We start from the raw sequence: 21,389 nt of genomic DNA on the forward strand, positions 1-21,389 counted from the left end.
AGATTGGAACAGAACTCAATAAGGCATGACAAAAACAAGCAGTTACAAAACTCAATCTCCTTTTTCTTCTCATTTGCTGTCTCTTCTCCATTACCTCACAAACTGAAAATTGAACTATAATGACGAAGGGTCCATTGCAAATGTATCTTGTTTTTATTTTCCCCTTTTATTCTCAATACAGTACATCTGCAATGTCTTTCTCACACTCAAGCAGTTTGAAAATCAGAACAATGAGCATTCAGCCATTCAAGGTGGCATGAGAGAGTGAAAATCTTGCATTTATATACATACATATATATATGTGCCCCATTTCATATTATTGCTAGAAGATCATGCTCAGAATATGGTGCTGGTCATTTTCTCCTTACTGGAAGATCTAAAAATAATGCAAGAATTCTCTCTAATGATGAGCCACCAATTTAAGGCCCTTTGTAAAATTTTATTCTCCTGAGCACACAGTGTACCTGCATAAAGTCCAAACTTTCTGTTCAAAAAATAGTTCAGACTCTGAGCTGATTTATGGTGTTCTGTATTACCAGACACGCAAAAACAATGAAAGTGGATCTCAAAAGCAGCCACTGAAGTGGAAGAGGGCATTCACATCTTCACATTTCTCCCTTCCCTGGTCGTGTTCCTGCACTGATCCCTGCAAAACACCACAGGGCTCCATTAAAGGCAAAAGCTGAGTACTTGGATTGCGCTGCTCCTGGGAAACCCTGGATTTTAGCCTGTGGCCTTTTTTAGCCTGTATTCTGGTCAACCTCTATCAAAAGATCTCCAGCTGAGCAACAGATACCTCCACATCCAGAGATTAAGTTGGGGGTCTCTTTCTGGTTAAGAACAGTTCACTTTTTCTGTATCAGAAGTATCTGAGTTAAAGATGTAATTCAGTGGAGAACATATTTATTATTAAATGGATAGCTCACCCAAAAAGGAATATTCAGTCAATTTAAACACTCTCATGTCATTTCAAATTTTTCTTTCTCTGTGGAACACAAAAGTGTTTTTGTGTCCATGAAAGTCAGTGATGTCCAAAAAAAAAAAAAAAAAAAAAAAAAAAAGATAAAATCAATGCTTTTGTTTACTGTCAGTGCAAACTATTGAATCACTGATTTCAGCCTATATTATATATATATATATAAATAAATAAAACAGTCTACTCTAAATGGTACAAACGTTAGCAATCCATGGGGTGCACTCTCGCTACATCTGAGCGACTGATGTTGCTCTCTTCACAGATGTCTTTTGTATTTTCCTTTTCTGCAGTTGTGTGAAAAAGCTCAGTTTGTTACAAAGAAGGTTGATGAGAAATGTCACCTTATCGCTGAATCTGTTGAGAATGTTAAACCTGAAACCACAATAATATGCCCCCACCTGTTTCCTATTCCTCCTGTGATCATTTTGCCAAAGAATTTAATAAATTGTTTTACCAGTCGAATGAACGACTACAGTCAAAACTCCATTACACAGTGAAAATATTATCCATCTCAAAACAAACTGAAGGGAAGCTGAGTGTAAATAAGATAAAGCAAAACTACAAATAGACCATGACATGCTAAGACAACGCAGATCTGTTCAGTAATGCAGTTAGAGCTGCCCGATGTGCTTAGTTCTGTAAATTGGTCTCTGGGAGCTTGAAGGGCTCAATTCTCAACTGTGATGATTTTGCAGCTTTTCTAAGAGATAAGATATCCATAAACTGAGATCTTTGAATTTAAAAAGACACTTATGAATGAAATAACCCCAGAACTCATTTGACCAGAGGACCTACTACCATTTTTAAAAAAGCCCTTTATTAACATTTTACCCAGCTCAATGTTAAGGCCCCAAAGGGCCACTGGTATAACCGCCTCTTAAGTACTACTCAGAAATACACACTGGTATAAATTAAATCTTCACTTTAGACTGTAATGCTAACTCATCTAAATCCTTAGTTAAAGTTAATGAAATGGAAGTTCAGCCTTTGATGCTTTAGATGCCACTAGTCTAACTGAAAAACTGTTAAGGTGGATTTACTCCTTGGAGACAGCTATAAGTTGGTTTAGAGTGACAAAAATTTTGTTTTAATGGACATTTCTCCATATATACTGTATGTGTCCCAATTTCATTTTATTGCTAGAAGACCATGCTTAGATATGGTGCAGGTCATTTTCTCTTTTTTGGAAAATCCAAAAATGCTGCAATAATTCTCTCTAATGATAAGCCATAAAGAAGCGTAAGGGCTTGTTCACACAGAACGCATCTTTGCGTCTAAAAACGTGAGATGCAGCGCTTAGAAATGGTTTTAAAAAAAGCGCGGCACAAAACGCGAGGGTCTCGAGACGCGCTTTTGAGACGTGATGCAATAATGGCAATAATGAACAAATAAAACAGTTGCCACGCCAACTTGCTACTCTAAACAGAAACTTACAACGCTTGCCCCGCCTCCGAGTTCTTCTGATTAGTCCAATGTTTCGGAACTGACAATGATGAGTGGCGCTGCATGTAAACGTTTAAATTCTTTTAACACAGTGTCTTAAAAACGCGGCGCTCATGTGCGAGGTGCTGCAAAAGACGCAAAACGCAAGCGTAACAGTCATGCACGTCCTTCTAGCGCGTGTTTACATAGAAAAACAATGGAAAAGTAGTGTATTGGAATATAAAATGCATTCTGTGTGAACGGCCCCTAATTCTTCTTTATTATATAAGATTGTAAAAAAGTCACAATTTTGAGATAAAGTAATAATTACAAGAAATTGTGAGAAATTATAAACTACAAAGTCAAATTATGAGATATAACGTCACATTTGTGTGAAATATAAAGAAAACACAGTGAGATAAAGTTACAATTATGACATATAAACAAATTCTGAAATATAAAGAGAAGGAAACAGTACTGTTCTGTCTGATCTTTCAGAAAAAAAAGTCCTTGCTATACTAAACATTTCAAACACGGCAGCATGGCTTCTGATTAACACCAGAAGGGGAACACACATTACAGCAGTTTATAAGTCCCCTTATTGGCTTCAACTTGTAGAATTTATTTCAAAATGTTGTAATCCTTCATGGAGCTTATTCTAAATAGTCTCCTAACACTGGGATCCTTGTTTTATGGGGACCCAGCGTTCAGTGTCTATGGTTCTCTTGCAGAAAAGTCTTCCAGAAAATCTCATGCAAACATTAAACCACATCTTTATTTATTTATTTCATAAATTATACTGTATTAGAAAATGCATTTTCACTAATGGCTTTATTCATAATATTTACTTTGATTTTGCTTGTAATCTGCTTTTCTGCCAACCATTTTATTTTAAAATGTAAGCAACTGTTATAAAAGAACAGTGCAAGGATATTCAGCTCCACAAAACACAAAAGCAACTTCCAATGCAAACGAACACCTTTTATCTTTTCCTGCAATGCATAGCATTATTGTGCCTTCAAACTCACCATCCTACCAGTGGGTTCAAGGGCCACACATCATGAAGGTTTCAATGACTCAGGAATCAGTTTCTTTGATTTCAAAGTGATTCACAGTGGAGCCACTGTCTCAGAAAACAATACACCCCCTCCCAAGCACCTTTTAAAAGTCCACAGGGAACGAGGAGCCATTTCATGCCTGATCCTCTAATGAGGCATGAGGGAGCTGCGCTTCTTATCGAGGGTTTGCACGCAGCCCCCTGAGGTCTGTGGTGCTACCGAGGAGCCCTGAGAACTCCTACAAACAGCTAGTTCTCCAGTCTGGGGTTGAGGCAGATTAGTTGGAGGGGGTGAGGTGGGTGCGAGAGACCGTTCTCTCCTCTGCACACTAGCGGACAGGGATTAGCACCTGTTTGCATGCCCTTGCCAAAGGGAGCTTCTTTTGTTTGAGATCAAGGGAGAAGGCTGAAACTGCCTTTGATGTGTTTTCGCTTTTAATTGACTTGTCGGCAGTGCTTGCCTTTTCACTCTTGTTCTCTGTTTTTGTTTTATATTGCTTGGACTATTTCTTCAGAGACAAGACACTAGAAGAATAATTCTATCAACTATTAAAACTGTTGTGATTTTATAGTTTGAGGTCAGTAAGATTTTTTTAGTTAATTCAGCAAGGATGCTTTAAATTGATCAAAAGTGACCGTAAAGACATTTACATTGTTACAAAAGTTCATCAAAGTCTATATATCATGGTTTCCACAAAAATATTAAGTAGAACAACAGTTTTCAACATTGATAATAATAAGAAATGAGAACCAAATCAGTATATTGATTTCTGAAGAATAATGAATGATTTCTGAAGAATCATGTGACACTGAAGACTGGAGTAATGGCTACTGAAAATCATAACTTTGCCATTACATGAATAAATTAAAACAGTTTTTTTCAATTTAAAACTTACAGATCCCAAATGCCTGGCATCTACACAGATAATTTGATTTGAATAAAAGCATCTAAATGAATAAAATGCAGACCTTGTGAAGCACATCCTAAGTTCATTTATCACAGCTGCTTGCTGAAATAATGATCATTTCACTTGAAACATGTTTATGGTGAGATTAAATAAAGTATGTTTATCCACATACAGTACAGTACAGCAACACAGTGAGACAGTAAGTCATGCACATTTAGCTTATGCAGTGACTTTTCAAATGTCCTTTTTTTTATTGACTGTTAGTGATCATCATGTAAGAATCTTATTCAAAATATCCATTTCTAACTAAACTCTTAATATACGGACGGACAGACAGACGGACTGAAATATCCATTTCTAACTACCGTAGTCAACATTTGAAGTGGATCAAAAAAGTTCATCAAAATTGAAAGAACTAAGTTGTCCTAAGAAGAAGGTTTTAGGACAACTTTGATGAAAGGTTTTGATCCACTTCAAATGTTGACTAGTGTAAATTGTTGATATACGGACGGACGGATGGACGGAAATATCCATTTATAACTAAATTGTTAATATACGGACGGACAGAAATATTAATTTATAACTAAATTGTTAATATACGGACAGACAGAAATATTCATTTATAACTAAATTGTTAATATACGGACGGACAGAAATATTCATTTATAACTAAATTGTTAATATACGGACGGACGGAAATATCCATTTATAACTATATTGTTAATATACGGACGGACGGAAATATCCATTTCTAACTAAACAGTTAATAGACGGGCGGATGGACGGACGGACAGAAAAATCCATTTCTAACTAAATTGTTATTGGACGGACGGAAATATTCATTTCTAACTAAATTGTTATTGGACGGACGGAAATATTCATTTCTAACTAAATTGTTAATGGACGGACAGATGGATGGAAATATCCATTTCTAACTAAATTGTTAATGGATGGACGGACGGATGGAAATATCCATTTCTAACTCAATTGTTAATGGATGGACAGACGGATGGAAATATCCTTTACTAACTCAGTTGTTAATGGACAGAAGGATGGAAATATCCATTTCTAATTAATTGTTAATGGACGGAGGGACGGACGGATGGAAATATTCTTTTCTAACTCAATTGTTAATGGACGGATGGACAGACGGACGGAAATATCCATTTCTAACTAAATTGTTAATGGACGGACGGAAATATCCATTTCTAACTAAATTGTTAATGGACGGACGGACGGAATTATCCATTTCTAACTAAATTGTTATCCACATGCCTCAATTGAATGCATTTTTATGCGCATTTTTAAAATTTATGCACATCTTGGCATTTCTATCCAGCCTTTTTAATGCAATATCCCAAAATGTGCATAAAAATAGGTGGATGGAAACATAGCTACTGAGTCTCACACAGAGACAGAGGTTGCCCCCACCGCTTCACCCTAAAGAATCTACATCACAGCAGGAGATCACAACTGTTCTTCCCTACCAGCGGACAAAACACAGCAAGCCTCCACCTACAATGCAAGCATCACACCTAACCCCTCATTAATCCACTATAATACTAGGTGACAGTGCTTACGAGAGCAACATGTTTAAACAACCTCTCATTTAACCAAGTGTGGGACTTTACTCCTCAGCTTTTATTGTTCTGATCTACAAGGAAGGGATTTCTACATGTTTATGTGCCAAAATTGGATATCAAGTTGGTTGCAGTCCCAGTGTTTGCTCTGCATGGTGCAGATGTGCCTGACCATGTTTGTTTTTTCTGCAGTACCAAAGGTGAAATACTTTCAGCTTCTACATCAATAGCAATCCAGCGGCCTCAATCGTTTCGGGTCATGGGAACAAGGTAGCACACTGTAGTGTGGAATTATTACCTAAAATAACCAGTGACGAGAGAGACAAATTCTCACAGGCTCTGTTGCTTATCCCACCGACACACATCATTGTACGGCACTTTGCCATGAGTCCCAAAGAGGCAGATTTACAGAGGAGATGCTTCCCCCTCCAGCTGCTGGGCCAGCATGGCTCCGTGGGGAAAGGGATACAATGTAATCAGTCGAACAAAACAGAGCACTGGCCTGAACCGTGGAGGATCAACCAAAAAGCAGCAGGGGCCCACTCACCTACCACTAGCTCAAATCTCCTCTCTGATGGGCGCATCCAGAGAAATCTCAGAGGATAAAAGAGATGTTTGATTCCAAAGATAAAACCCAAGAAGGCAGAACTAAAGGAAGGCTCAGGGTTATGGAGGCCCATGGGGTAGATCCCTGGGGTATGTCGCCTCCATATTTGAGACAGCTGGGGAAGATTATGAGCACGTCAGAGCTATTTACTCATCCTGTGTGCTTAAAAGGTAAGAGGGAAAAAAGGAGAGCGAACAACAGACCCCAGAGGATTATTGATCTTTACACACAAGCTAATTTGTCAGTCAGTGTTGGCCAAGTGCCTGTGAAACATAGTCTGTGCTCTTCCATTTGCTACAGTTTGGTGTGAAAACATATCAGCAGCATGGCATGAGTACAGCTTTGAAATGAGTCTACCTGAGTGGACAGACTGGAGCCATCAACTACAGTTACTGTGTTAGCACAGCTAGCCCAGACCGAGTCCTCCAAGGCAAGTAGCGTCCTGATGGGATCTGAACCAACTGTTACTTTTCTACAGGAGTCTTGGCTCCACAGTTCCCCTACAAAACAGAAACAGAAAGACACAATCATTTCAACTTTTCGACTTTTGAGTCCATTAATGTTTCTTTTCTTCAACTATGCATTGACAATGTGGTGGAAATGACAAAAAAAAATGATCAAAAACTTGAGAAAAAAAGTATGAAGAGTTTGTTTTAAGAGCCTAAACATGCCAAGCTCTTAAAACTCTTTATACTTTCTCCCTTAAGATTTGGATCATTTTTTGTCATTTCCACCACAGTGTCATTGCCACAACATCTCAAATTATGTATTGCATTTTGTGGTGGAAAGGACAATGGTAAAAAATTATCTGTTAATGCTAATTTCATAGCTAGAATTTAATGTAGTCTAAATACACACATGATGACATATATTTTAAATCTATACATAATATGACCAAATTACAGCTTGAGTGGAAATCATACACAATAAAAACATTCAGCTCACAAATGATATTTACCTCAGTTTTTCCATTACATTTCATAATTCAAATCAAACAGACACTGTTTTGTACTTGTTAAAAATTATACAAACTAAACATTCCATCAAATAATAAATATATAAAAGATGTATGACTGTTTTGATTGCCATCAGCTTTAAAAATGTAATCTCCAGAAAATACCCCAAAATATTTCCTCTTGCATATTCTAAAGGCTTTATGACACAGAAAAGAGAAATGAGGTAAAAGTATATGGGTAGTGAATACAATGAGGCCTGTGAAATACCTTGCTTGAAGGCAAATCTCTAATCCTATCTGGTGGAACATTTCAAATATGGCCAAAGATAGTCAATGCTAGTAAATTCGCATGTTATTTCCCTAAAAAAAATAATGCTTCAAATAGCAGAGCTACAAAAATGTGCTGCATGCTAATTCCACTGCTTTTGCCCTCGGCAAGTCACTTAAAGTAAATTGGTTTCATTAATACTCAAGAGTAAATCCTTGTGTTTGCAAGACAAATATGTATAACTGGTGGTGGGACTGTATAATTTCTGGCTACGTCTTGAAAACATACAGCTAGAGTGAGCACTGCAGTTTGTGGACTGCATATCTCCCTCAGTAAAACTGGCGCTTTTTATGCTAATGCACTAACAGTGCCATGTTAATAACTGCGGCGTGTTGTGTAATCCAATTTAGACGTTTCTCTCCAGTGTGCTCAGAACACACCAGACTTTTTTCTTGAGTTTTAATCACAGGGTTTGCGCCGTAGCCACCATGGACACCATTATGGGATGCATTACATAAGCTTTTTTCTTCGTCTTTTTCGCCCCCATCACAGTGTGTAAATGAAGCAAAATTGGAGAGGGAAGCGCAGCGAGCCATTTAATTAACATTTCGAGTTGTTTATTTCTGCCTTTGAAACCAGAATAGCTTTACAATGACTTCCGACTTCCTCAGGTTAATTGCATGGCATATTCAAAATGTCAGTCTTCCCACTTTTTTCGTGCATTTGCTTTGAAAATATCCCCTCAGCCACTCTCTAACCCCTCATCCTCAAATAAAGGCTGCCTCAGATTTGCTTCTTTCAGAGACAAGGACCTTCAGGGGCGGAGAGGACTTATCTGGACACTCAAAGCATCTGCAGATGCAGTCTTTACTTTATTGCTCCAAAAGTAATAAAGTGGAGGGGGGGGGAGATCCTGTTTCATTCAGATGGGCGCTTATTGCTTCTGGGTGTAATATATTTACGTATTTCCTTCGGAAAGTTAGACACCTCATTATTATCCTTATAAATTGTGCGTACTGTTGATTAAACACAACAAAACGGTCCTATACCCTCTTAATGTATCTAGGAAAAAAGGGAGGAAAAACAAGAAATCTCGCCCCCGAGCAATTTCGGCTTGCTCATACGTTTCAAAAAGCTTTCTGATTAATCTCATGCGAGACTCCAGCGTTTATTACAGTGTTTTGAGGGCAATGTATTGCTCCACAGAGTAATTTGAAGGATTTTGTTTTTGCTACAACTAATTTTATATATATATATATATATATATATATATATATATATATATATATACACACACACACAGTATCTCACAGAAGTGAGTACACCCCTCACATTTTTGTAAATATTTTATTATATCTTTTCATGTGACAACACTGAAGAAATGACACTTTGCTATAATGTAAAGTAGTGAGTGTACAGCTTGTATAACAGTGTAAATTTGCTGTCCCCTCAAAATAACTCAACGCACAGCCATTAATGTCTAAACCGTTGGCCACAAAAGTGAGTACACCCCTAAGTGAAAATGTCCAAATTGGGCCCAATTAGCCATTTTCTCTCCCCGGTGTCATGTGACTCGTTAGTGTTACAAGGTCTCAGGTGTGAATGGGGAGCAGGTGTGTTAAATTTGGTGTCATCGCTCTCACTCTCTCATACTGGTCACTGGAAGTTCAACATGGCACCTCATGGCAAAGAACTCTCTGAGGATCTGAAAAAAAGAATTGTTGCTCTACATAAAGATGGCGTAGGCTATAAGAAGATTGCCAGGACCCTGAAACTGAACTGCAGCACGGTGGCCAAGACCATAAAGCGGTTTCACAGGACAGGTTCCACTCAGAACAGGCCTCGCCATGGTCAACCAAAGAAGTTGAGTGCACATGCTCAGCGTCATATCCAGAGGTTGTGTTTGGCAAATAGACGTATGAGTGCTGCCAGCATTGCTGCAGAGGTTGAAGGGGTGGGGGGTCAGCCTGTCAGTGCTCAGGCCATACGCCGCACACTGCATCAAATTGGTCTGCATGGCTGTCGTCCCAGAAGGAAGCCTCTTCTAAAGATGATGCACAAGAAAGCCCGCAAACACTTTGCTGAAGTGTCATGGTCTGGGGCTGCATGAGTGCTGCCAGCACTGGGGAGCTACAGTTCATTGAGGGAACCATGAATGCCAACATGTACTGTGACATACTGAAGCAGAGCATGATCCCCTCCCTTCAGAGACTGGGCAGAAGTGCAGTATTCCAACATGATAATGACCCCAAACACACCTTCAAGATGACCACTGCCTTGCTAAAGAAGCTGAGGGTACCTAAACCCTATTGAGCATCTGTGGGACGGAGGAGCGCAAGGTCTCTAACATCCACCAGCTCCGTGATGTCGTCATGGAGGAGTGGAAGAGGACTCCAGTGGCAACCTGTGAAGCTCTGGTGAACTCTATGCCCAAGAGGGTTAAGGCAGTGCTGGAAAATAATGGTGGTCACACAAAATACTGACACTTTGGGCCCAATTTGGACATTTTCACTTAGAGGTGTACTCACTTTTGTGGCCAGCGGTTTAGACATTAATGGCTGTGTGTTGAGTTATTTTGAGGGACAGCAAATTTACACTGTTATACAAGCTGTACACTCACTACTTTACATTGTAGCAAAGTGTCATTTCTTCAGTGTTGTCACATGAAAAGATATAATAAAATATTCACAGAAGTGTGTACACCCCTCACATTTTTGTAAATATTTTATTATATCTTTTCATGTGACAACACTGAAGAAATGACACTTTGCTACAATGTAAAGTAGTGAGTGTACAGCTTGTATATATATTTTTATATATAAAAATATATAAAATATATTTTAAATCCAGCCTGTACTTCCCAGGGAAATATATTTGTTTGTAATTTATTTCTTCCCAGTATACGAATAGCAATATTCAATCACCACACTGCACATCAGCATAATTAATCTTACTTTCCACTTCAGTGGCAGTAATTCCTTGTTGACAGCCAGGTAAGTAGTGCAATGTGATAAACCCATTGTGCCAGGGTTGTCTGCCTTGCACCACCCCCAACATACACACAGACACACAGCACAGTCCCTCACTATCTATCATGTCTCAGAATGCAAGAGTTCTGCATGCCCGCCCGTCTCGTGTTGTCATTAGCCCACACTTATTTACTGCAAATGAATAAGGCGCAGACACGGACAGAGGACAGACTTGTGAAATCATAAATTGCTTTCAAGGTAATCCTGAATCCACTGGCTTTCTATCTAACTAATACATACCCAGAACAATCTTATCACCCCTGTCTCATCTCTGAATGCATTTAGAATACATGACAGAACTAATATCTTTCACATACTCACTGAGGCATTCAGCTAACAGAGGAGGGACCGAAAAAAACATCCTTGAATGTTTGAATGGAAGGTTGATGAAAGAGCAAATTGAACACGGGGACAATCAGATTCATTTGTACTATTAATTTGATTTGATTACCCTTTCACTCTATTGAGTCCCTTTCATTTGGGGACATACTAATAATTACCACTTAATTATCCCACCCATTTAGTGTTTAATCCCATTAGTGTGAAAAAGAAAAGAGAAAATATACTGAATGCAACTGTCCATTTGTGTGCTAATGTGATAAAGAGAAAAAACAAGGCTAATAGGATAGAAATAACATAGATGTTTAAATCCGAAGTGATTATCCAAAATCCTAAACAAACGTCGGCAGTGTATGCTGAATAAATTAGCTTTGTTTAGCATAATACATAAAAGCAAAAGAGAAACAACTATATACATCCTCACACAAATGATGAGACCTTAAATTAAATCTGAATATATTGCAAGATAGGCACAGTCATATTTACCAGTGGGAAACTCAGAATTCTTTATGATATCCAAATTAGGACATTGAAGGGGGTGTGACTACATAAAAACAGGGTAAAAAGCAACAAAAAAAGTGAGCCAAGTGTAAAAAATTAATATTTTTATTACTTCATTTCCAACTTGAATTCATGACAACTTGGAACTAACTCATAAGTAAGAGCTTTTCAGGTGCACTTGAAGGCAGCATGAGTGTAAGATGTGAAAGAAAGGATGGCCAACTCCACATAAGTATAATGAGACATCAAGCATTATGTAACTCGTACCTCCGTGATGTCTCCCGTAAACCATCAGGGTTCCATCCCGCAGGCCAGCGAACAGGAAGTTACCGGAATGTTTGAGACACAGAATTGGACAGCCCTCAGGGTTACGGAGGGTTACAAGACACTGGGCGGTCGTGTCCATACTGCCATAGAACAAGATGCTTTGGGAGAAAAACATTGAAGAATATACAAGGACATTTATGTGGGAAGAAGAAAAGAAAGCTAATGCCTTATTTCCACTGTGCATTTGCCTTGATATTGTGTAATGATATTTTAAAAAGGAAATTTATGTTCTCTGTAGCTAATCAGTCAACAAATCTCTCAGAATACCCATTGTTCTTCTCAATCTTCATAAATAATTGAATTTACTTAGAAAATCACAGTGATTTTAAAAGAGAAATTTATTTAATTTCTGCTAAAGTGACTGCACTTCAAAAATGTCTCTACAAATCACCATAAAACTACCCAGATGTTTAACATTATTTTTAAAACTCTTTTTTACCTACTAAGCATAGATGCACCTGTTTCTTATCTTAGTGTACATCGCAATGTCTGTAATGGCACCTTAAATCTGATTAAAAGGCTTTTACCACGCTCACTTCCCCTATTGCAAGACATGTGCTCAAAACAAACAGCTATTAGGCTATTAGTTTTGGCTACCACTTGGTTCTCACACACAGCAGAGTGAGCTGACAGGAAAATAATGCAGCATTGATGTGGCATTTCATTTACATAGAACCAAAGCAGCATCAATAGCAAAATACTACAGGCCAAGGTGAGTTTACTTTCCTCAGAGCAATCTTAATTTGGCTGCGTAAAGATGCCTTTATATATTTAACAGGGTATCTGCAGGGTTTTTAAAATCAAACTGGAGGCATTTTAAGATCTTTTTTAAGACCTGCACAAATTAAATTTATTCCATATGGCTGGAGTAGAGCAATGTCTATATGGTTACATCCAAACCATAAAATTACTATAAATACAACAATTTAAATGACTTTATAGTTCAAGCAATACAGGTTGACAAAAACAAAAAGTTTCTTCCTGATCCACCGGCTGAATGAAAATGCCATTTTAGTCCCTGACAGTAGGTGGCGCTTATAACCCCTTGTAATGTTAACCCCTGTATACAATGCAGCTGCGCTTTTAGAAATGCGATGAGTTTCCAGGTATGATACAAACACCATAAGGTAAAAATTGTCATAGTTCATTAACAGTAGGTCATAAGCAATTGCTTGTCATGCAGCATTCATTGATTGCGAACTGCTCTGAAACCACGAGCCAGTAAAAACGTGCAGCATTTGTACTGAAGTTTAGTATTCACATCAAGTCATATTGAGATTCCTGTTTTTCTGTCTCCAAATATGATAAGACTTTTCTTATGCCATTTTATATATATTTAAGATTTTTTATGGCCTTAAAATTGATACAACTGAATGTAAGACTTTTTAAGGATGCATGGGGCCTTGATTTAACAGGTACTAATATTTTTAACTGAGGAACATAATACGCATTTTTATATTAAACACAGTCTTACCTGCCATCATCAAGTCCTACACAGATAGTATTTCCAACTCCAGTGGAGTTGTGAGGGCCGGATTCAGCATCCTCTGAAGGGGTGGGCTCAGGCACATACTCCAGACACATCACTCGAGCACTCATCTGAAGGGATTTTACAGGCCGAGGTGTGGGTCTGTTCAAGGAGAAAATGTCCACATGGCCTTGAGAGGAATCACCTCCACTGGCTACCTGCAAAAACAGAGCAAGGACAGCACTATTATAGGTAGTCATCCAACCAAAACTGCTCTCACATCCATGACTGTACAGGTAGGGAAAGAAAATAACATAGGAAGGGAAGGGTCTTTCAGTTTTTCAGCCACTTTCAACCACTCCCTCGGCTTTGTGCTTTCACTTCCAGTGCCAAGAAACACACGGAAAAGATTTCAAACGGCAGAAAACTCTTGCACTTCCTGTGTACTTTTAAGCTTCCCAGCCCTGTTATTTTATTCTCGTCAATTTCAATTTCACGGTAATGGCAATGTTAAAATTATATATCTCGTAAAATTCAAACTTATAGTCTTTCACTTGATAAATTGTCTAAAATTCATGCACTATCACCCATAATGCATTCTCAGCGCGATAACTTCAAACATCTTTTTTTGAAACTCCAGGGATCTTTTCATCGCTGAAGCAGAGGAAAAGGTGGGGTGGAGAGATGTCTTTTGAAAGCCGCTGAGCTGTTTGACAATGGAGGGTTTCCTTTGGGCTGATGATTGATCGCCTTCTTAAGACAGAGACTGAGATGACAAACTCGATCCTTGGTAAAATTACATGTAGTTGACAGAATAAGACTTCAGCACAGTGCTGCTCATAAATCCATTCTCTGGTGCCTTGCCTCAACAATTGATCTAGGTTCTGCTCCCATCCATTTTCCTACAGAGTTGCTTTAAAATGCAGACTCTTGTAACACATTTGGATCACATTGCATCATAAATTAATAATCCCCCCGTTCATGAAAAATAGTGTTTGTCTTCACCCCCTGCATGGCCGCTTACTTCCTCTCATGATTACTTGTTCATGCATAATGCAAGGGAAGCAACCCGCTCGCTATTAGAAATTAAACGAACTGATCAGCATCCCATCATGCCCGCCGCACAAATTGGCTCATCTCTCCTTGTGCGGCACTAAACTGCTCCAATTACAAAATCCATACAAAAAAGCCTTTGAGAGGTGGTTTAACCGAGGGGAATAAAGGGGAAGAGTATTGCAGAGAGTCTGCTGACCTCATTATAAATAGCACTTGTTTAGGGGCCATCATTTATGATTACCTCAGGGTACTGAGCCCAGTTGCTGACCGAGTTGAGTGTAATCTATATCTATATAAATAAAAATATCTATATAATATCTATAATCTATATAAATATCTATATAAATAAAATAAAAAACAAACAAAGGGAAAACAATGGCAGAGCGGGAGGGATGCTGCCAGACAGCAGAGATTAATTCTCATTCTCAGTCATGTTATGTGAGCAAAATGGTCAGGCTAAATATAGTCTTTAACCTTACAGTTCCCCTCTAATTTGCATGCAATCATTTGTCTGATTTGTATCACAGCATAGAATCTGGATGGCCAAGGTCTCGTGGGCTGGGAAGAGCGAGGCAGAGCAAATAACAGCCTGTTAAGGCAACGCAGTGGGAGATAGGGAGGACTTATCTTCAGGCAAGAGGCACAAAAAATAACTGAATCTCCCTACATTTTTTGCTACTGAGCCGCAACCTCCAGCAGGCCCTTGTTCTCCTGCTTTCTCACAGAGGCTCAAATCCATGTGCATGAACACGACGATGATCTACCCCTCCTCTTTCGATTTAATTCATCCAGATTAGGTGGAATTACAGTTCCCTGACAAACTCATCAGTACTTGTTTGGAGGAGTAGATATCTGGAATCATGCCCTGGACGCATCCTTGTTTTTTGGCCAGAAAGCCGTGAAAACCAGCCTTAGAGCCAAAGCTCTGGACAACAGAACATTAATTAGGCTAAAATTGACTAAGAGCCTAAAGGGAGCAAAGGTAGTCTGGGGAGAAAGACTTCATCTGTCTATTTGTACACACTGGGTAAATTCAAACATTTGTATTTGACATTCTTTAGAAGTGTTTGGCTTTATAGATCACAAACAGAGAATGACAAATAGTGAAAATAATGCTGTATGCACCATTCAGAATTGAACTGAATACATTACATTTTAAATTCCAGTCCAATTCTTGATGTGTAGTATAATTAGAACTTTGAACAAACTTCATACAAGTTGAACAAAAAAAAAAAAAAAAAAAGAAAAAAGAAAAGAACAAAAGTCTAATAATTGTAATAACTCATTACATGTTATTATCATACATATATCATACATGATACTTCATACAAATCATCAACTTGTGTATAGATCTATATACACTGCTCAAAAAAATTAAAGGAACACTTTTTAATCAGAGAATAGCATCAAGTCAGTTAAACTCCTGGGATATTGATCTGGTCAGTTAAGTAGCAGAGGGGGTTGTTAATCAGTTTCAGTTGCTTTGGTATTAATGAAATTAACAACAGGTGCACTAGATGGGCAACAATGAGATGACACCCAAAACAGGAATGGTTTTACAGGTGGAGGCCACTGACATTTTTTTCCCTACTCATTTTTTTTCTGACTGTTTTTCACTAGTTTTGCATTTGGCTAGGGTCAGTGTCACTACTGGTAACATGAGGCGATACCTGGACCCTACAGAGGTTGCACAGGCAAGTCCAAGTCCTCCAAGATGGCACATCAATACGTGCCATTGTCAGAAGGTTTGCGGTGTCTCCCAGCAGAGTCTCAAGAGCATGGAGGATATTCCAGGAGACAGGCAGTTACTCTAGGAGAGCTGGACAGGGCCGAAGAAGGTCCTTAACCCAAGTGGTACTCACTGCAGAGTCTATGATTGCCAGCTCCTCCTCTCTGGACGTCGAATGGGGTGGAGAGATAGAGTTGTTGGTAGGGTTAGGGTAGGATTAGGGTGTGGTTGTACATTCGCTCCTCCTCACTGGACGTCTAGCGAGGGGAAGCTAATGTAATCTCCACCCATTTGCTCTGCAGCGAGCACCTTCTCCCTTAACCCATCAGCAGGACCAGTATCTGCTCCTTTGTGCAAGGAGAAACAGGATGAGCACTACCAGAGCCCTACAAAATGACCTCCAGAAGGCCACTGGTGTGAATGTCTCTGACCAAACAATCAGAAACAGACTTCATGAGGGTTCACCCTGAGCATGTGACAGACATGAAAGGGTCTGAGGAAGCCGTGGAGAATGTTTTGCTGCCTGTAACATTGTTCAGCATGACTGGTTTGGTGGTGGGTCAGTGATGGTCTGGGGAGGCATATCCATTGAGGGATGAACAGACCTCTACAGGCTAGACAATGGCACCCTGCCTACGCTGGTACAGTGGGTCCTGAGTTCCTCCTGGTACACGACAATGCTCGGCCTCATGTGGTGAAAGTATGCATGCAGTTCTTGGAGGATGGGACATCTGGGACATTATGTTTCCGTCCATCTGACTCCGCCAGGTTGCACCTCAGACTGTCCAGGAGCTCAGTGATGCCCTGGTCCAGATCTCGGAGGAAATGCCCCAGGACACCATCCGTCGTCTCATTAGGAACATGCCCCGACGTTGTCAGGCATGCAAGCACGTGGGGGCCATACAAACTACTGAGTACCATTTTGGGTTGCTGCAATGAAATTTCAGCAAAATGGACTAGCCTGTTGCATCATTTTTTCACTTTGATTTTCGGGGTGTCTTTGAATTCAGTTCTCTGTAGGTTGATAATTTTCATTTCCATCAAACGATGTGGCATCCTTTCATTCTTAACACATTACCCAGTCCATATCATTACAGATATCCAGCATGATATTTTCCCCCATTGAGATCTGATGTGTTTTAAAAGTGTTCCTTTAATTTTTTTAAGCAGTGTATGTAAAAAATATATCTATATGTGTGTGTATATATGTATATTTGGTAAAACTTTACAATAAGGTTCATTTGTTAACATTAATGTATTAACTAACATGAACTAACCATGAGCAATACATTTGTTACTGTATTTGTTAATCTTTGTTAGCATTAGTTAAATGGTTAGTTCACCCAAAAATGAAAATTCTGTCATTAATTACTCACCCTCATGTTGTTCTACACCCGTAAGGCCTTCATTCATCTTCAGAACACAAATTAAGATATTTTGATTAATTCCGATGGCTCCGTGAGGCCTGCATTCAAAGCAATGACACTTCCTCTCTCGAAATCCATAAAGGTACTAAAAACATATTTAAAACAGTTCATGTGAGTTCAGTGGTTCTACCTTAATATTATAAAGCGACGAGAATATTTTTTGTGCACCAAAAAAAACAAAACAAAATAACAACCTTTCAACAATATAGTGATGGGCCAAAACACTGCTTCGGAGCTTTACGAATCGAATCAGTGACTCAGATCTCCTATCAAACGGCTAAACTGCTGAAATCACGTGACTTTGGCGCACCGAGTCACTGATCCGATTCGTAAAGCTCCAAAGCAGTGTTTTGAAATCAGCCCATCACTATATTGTTGAAAAGTCGTTATTTTGGAGCACAAAAAGTATTCTCGTCACTTTATATTATTAAGGTAGAACCACTGAACTCACATGAACTGTTTTAAATATGTTTTTAGTACCTTTATGGATCTTGAGAGAGGAAGTGTCATTGCTTTGAATGCAGGCCTCACTGAGCCATTGGATTTAATCAAAATATCTTAATTTGCGTTCCAAAGATGAATGAAGGCCTTATGGGTGTAGAACGACATGAGGGTGAGTAATAAATGACATTATTTTCATTTTTGGGTGAACTAACCCTTTAATATAAATACAGCAGTTCACTGTTTGTTCATGTTAGTTCACAGTGAAGTATCTAATGTTAACAAATACAACTCTTTATTTTAATAATGTATTAGTAAATGTTGAAGTTAACATTAACAAAGATTAATAAAGGCTGTAGAAGTGCAGTTCATTATTAGTTCATGTTAACTAATGCAGTTAACTAATGTTAATTAATGAACCTTATTGTAAAGTGTTACCGTATATATTCATATGCACCTGTATATGCTGAATTACACTTCCTGTCATTCAAATTCAAACTCCAATACAATGTCCTGTGGACAATTTAATTAAAATCCCTTCTCATGAATCGAAAGAGATCCAATTTTTAAAAACGTTTGTGCCTCCACTGCAATGACATGGTTAAAAGAAATGAAAAGATATAAAGTATAATTCTTGTGCCACTAGCAGCACCAAAAGGCATATATTATTTCCAAACTGGCTTCCCAAATACGCCTTCCGTACCCTACTCTGTAAACAACTTTTTAAAAGTAGACATACCACTGACATCAAACGTACAAAGCAACTACTTACTTTGATCATTACTAACCAACTAACTAAATAAATAAAATCCCAGGAAGTACACTGTGAACAGGCAAAAATCAATAGCTGAGCCTCAGCCAAAGGTCTTTGCACACTCCGAAATTCGCGTCCGAAATTTTCGCACGTTAAAAAATAAATACGACCTCACGTTGTGTCAATCATGTTTACACACTGCTTCCGAAACTTTCGTCCGTCATAAAAAAATTAGGATCACGTTTGATTTTTCTGCATTTTTCGCATCCATGGCGCGCATTTTGAGAGACGTTTTGACAATTCAGAGCCACCATACAAGCGAACGCCAAAATCCCGAATGCTATCTGACAAGTTGATCCACATCGTCTACAGCACAAAGCAGTAGCACTGTATGACAAACAAAGTGCGGAATACAAAGAGACAGAATATAAAAAAGATTGTGCCAGTAGCAAAGCATCAAACTGACATCCTGAAGTAAACTTTGAAATGCTCGGGATAATCACGCAGCTCCTTGATGAGGTGGAACTCTCCTTTCTGTCTATGCAACCTCGGGATTGGATGGACCCAATATTTCCTCTTTCTTTTTCTCTTTTTAAGAAGAGAGAGGACAACTAAATCATGCTCACTGCTTGAAGACTCCATTTTGTATTGTTTTGCGATTTTTTAATACGCATCGGACTCAGTGTGCAAGGTCTCTGTGCATGACGATTTTTCAGGATCACAAATATGGAAAAACGCATACAGAAATTTCAGACTCAGTGTGAAAAGGCCTTTAGAGGTGAAGAGGCTAAGAAGAGTGAATTTGGCAGATGACTGGCTGGCTTACTGTCTTGGACTGATTAGAAACAGTATCATTATTTTGATCTAAGCCATGAGAAAAATTCCAGCAGCCCATCCTAGAGTGATCTGATTACTGTCATTGCTCGTTTGGAACACTAGCAGTAAAAACTGCCTGTTTTGATGATGATGATGTGCTATCAGTGACTTATAAGTTGGAAGTAGCAAACGATTGAATCATTTCCTCTCTTCTCACATCTCTCAGTCCAGTCGAGTTCACTGAGAAAATGACACCTGCTATAAGCGGAAGATGTGTTGATTGCTTCAGGGTTTTCTTTAACCCTGCAATAGGCTTGTACAGCCAGAATTTTGACTAGCAGGATAAAGTCTGGTCCACATCGCAGCTTATTTTGACAAAGAAATGCCAACTTATAGGGTTAGTTCACCCAAAATGAAAATTATCCCATGATTTACTCACCCTCAAGCCATCCCATGTGTATATCACTATCTCTTTCAGATTAACACAATCGTAGATATATTTACAAATATCCTGGCTCTTCTAAGCTTTATAATGGTAGTGAATGGGGGGCGTGTTTTGAAGCCCAAACTAAATGCATCCATCCATCATAAAAAAAAAAAAAATCCATACAGCTCCAGGAGGTTAATAAAGGCCTTCTGAAAAGAAGCAATGAGTTTTTGTAAGAAAAATATCCATATTTAAAACTTTATAAAGTAAAAAAACTAGCTTCCGACAGATGGCCGTATGCATCGATTTACGGCAGAAGAGTGAACTCTGACTGGACACGTGCAATGATGAACGCAGATGCGCAGAGGATAGAGCAAAACAACACCGGTCACAAATTAGAAGGTTAAAATGAAACATTTTAAAGAGAAATGTCGGAGGATTTCGATATAAGAGAAGAGGAGCTTCAGTTTGTTGCACAGCCCTATTTGTTTGAACCGCAAGAGGCGTCTAAGCTGAAATTGCTGCAACCACAATAATAAACCTGTGTGGAGTACAAAAGAGTGTGGAAATTTAAGTAGATTTGGGATCTGAATTTCTGTTCATCCAGAAATAATAAATAATGATTATTTCACAGCCACAACTCAGAAAGCAAAGCAGAAATATTAGCTTACTTGCTACTAATTGCCTCAAACAAACCTCAGTCTATTTTTCACAGATTTGACATCTTTAACCACACAAACTCTGTTAAATTAAATTATTATTTCTTCCCTAAAATATTAACATGCCCTGTTTAATTGCATTTGGTCTTACGTTATGCAGTAGACCAAGCCTACCTGCATTTATATATCTGAACAAGAGGCAGAAATTAAGTTTACAAATGTTGCATAATAGCACATTTTAACCCCACTGAGACTAAATGGATGCACTGAGATATATTAAAAAACTGACCCCGGTGCTTTAAGCTACAGAGTGAGATTTAGATTCAGGATCAGATGTCAACAAAATCATATTTTGGATATGCAATACTAAGGATTTTTGGCACCGGAAAGAGGACATAATCCGGCCAGATATAATTTCCCACTGAATGTCTCCCTGTATCTTTTAAATCCGCCCAAGTCCACCCTCAGTGCTCTTTAGAATACCCACAAAAACAATTAACTCAAAGACACAGGCAAGGGCGTCCTTTTGTGTCCAACCAAGGCTCGAATTGGATTTATCCCCCTGCTTTGGGGGATTATGTGATAAATTGCCCACTGCACCAGAGGAGGGAGGAGAGCAAGACTACTGTGTGAAACTTTTAAA

The 21,389-nt window shown here is 38.7% G+C and overlaps 1 protein-coding gene and 1 long non-coding RNA gene across 10 annotated transcripts in view; one reads left to right on the forward strand and one right to left on the reverse strand.

Annotated features, from left to right (window-relative positions):
- LOC127522113 (uncharacterized) overlaps positions 1 to 21,389 on the forward strand; it is a 63,810-nt gene that overhangs the window by 39,979 nt on the left and 2,442 nt on the right. Inside the window, exon 4 of the long non-coding RNA XR_007932526.1 lies at positions 14,078 to 14,227. This is a non-coding gene — a long non-coding RNA (uncharacterized LOC127522113). The remainder of the gene's footprint in view (positions 1 to 14,077; positions 14,228 to 21,389) is intronic.
- The window catches only part of arhgef10la (Rho guanine nucleotide exchange factor (GEF) 10-like a), a 136,265-nt gene that overhangs the window by 8,960 nt on the left and 105,916 nt on the right, over positions 1 to 21,389 (reverse strand). For all 9 annotated transcript variants that reach the window (XM_051911700.1, XM_051911696.1, XM_051911702.1 and 6 more), the window contains 3 exons: positions 13,444 to 13,655; positions 11,910 to 12,067; positions 6,908 to 7,050 (listed from right to left, as the gene is read on the reverse strand). In XM_051911700.1, coding sequence (XP_051767660.1) covers positions 6,908 to 7,050; positions 11,910 to 12,067; positions 13,444 to 13,655 — 513 coding nt within the window. The remainder of the gene's footprint in view (positions 1 to 6,907; positions 7,051 to 11,909; positions 12,068 to 13,443; positions 13,656 to 21,389) is intronic.

The sequence above is a fragment of the Ctenopharyngodon idella genome, chromosome 11 (genome assembly GCF_019924925.1).
Source record: "Ctenopharyngodon idella isolate HZGC_01 chromosome 11, HZGC01, whole genome shotgun sequence".
Lineage (NCBI taxonomy): Eukaryota > Metazoa > Chordata > Actinopteri > Cypriniformes > Xenocyprididae > Ctenopharyngodon > Ctenopharyngodon idella.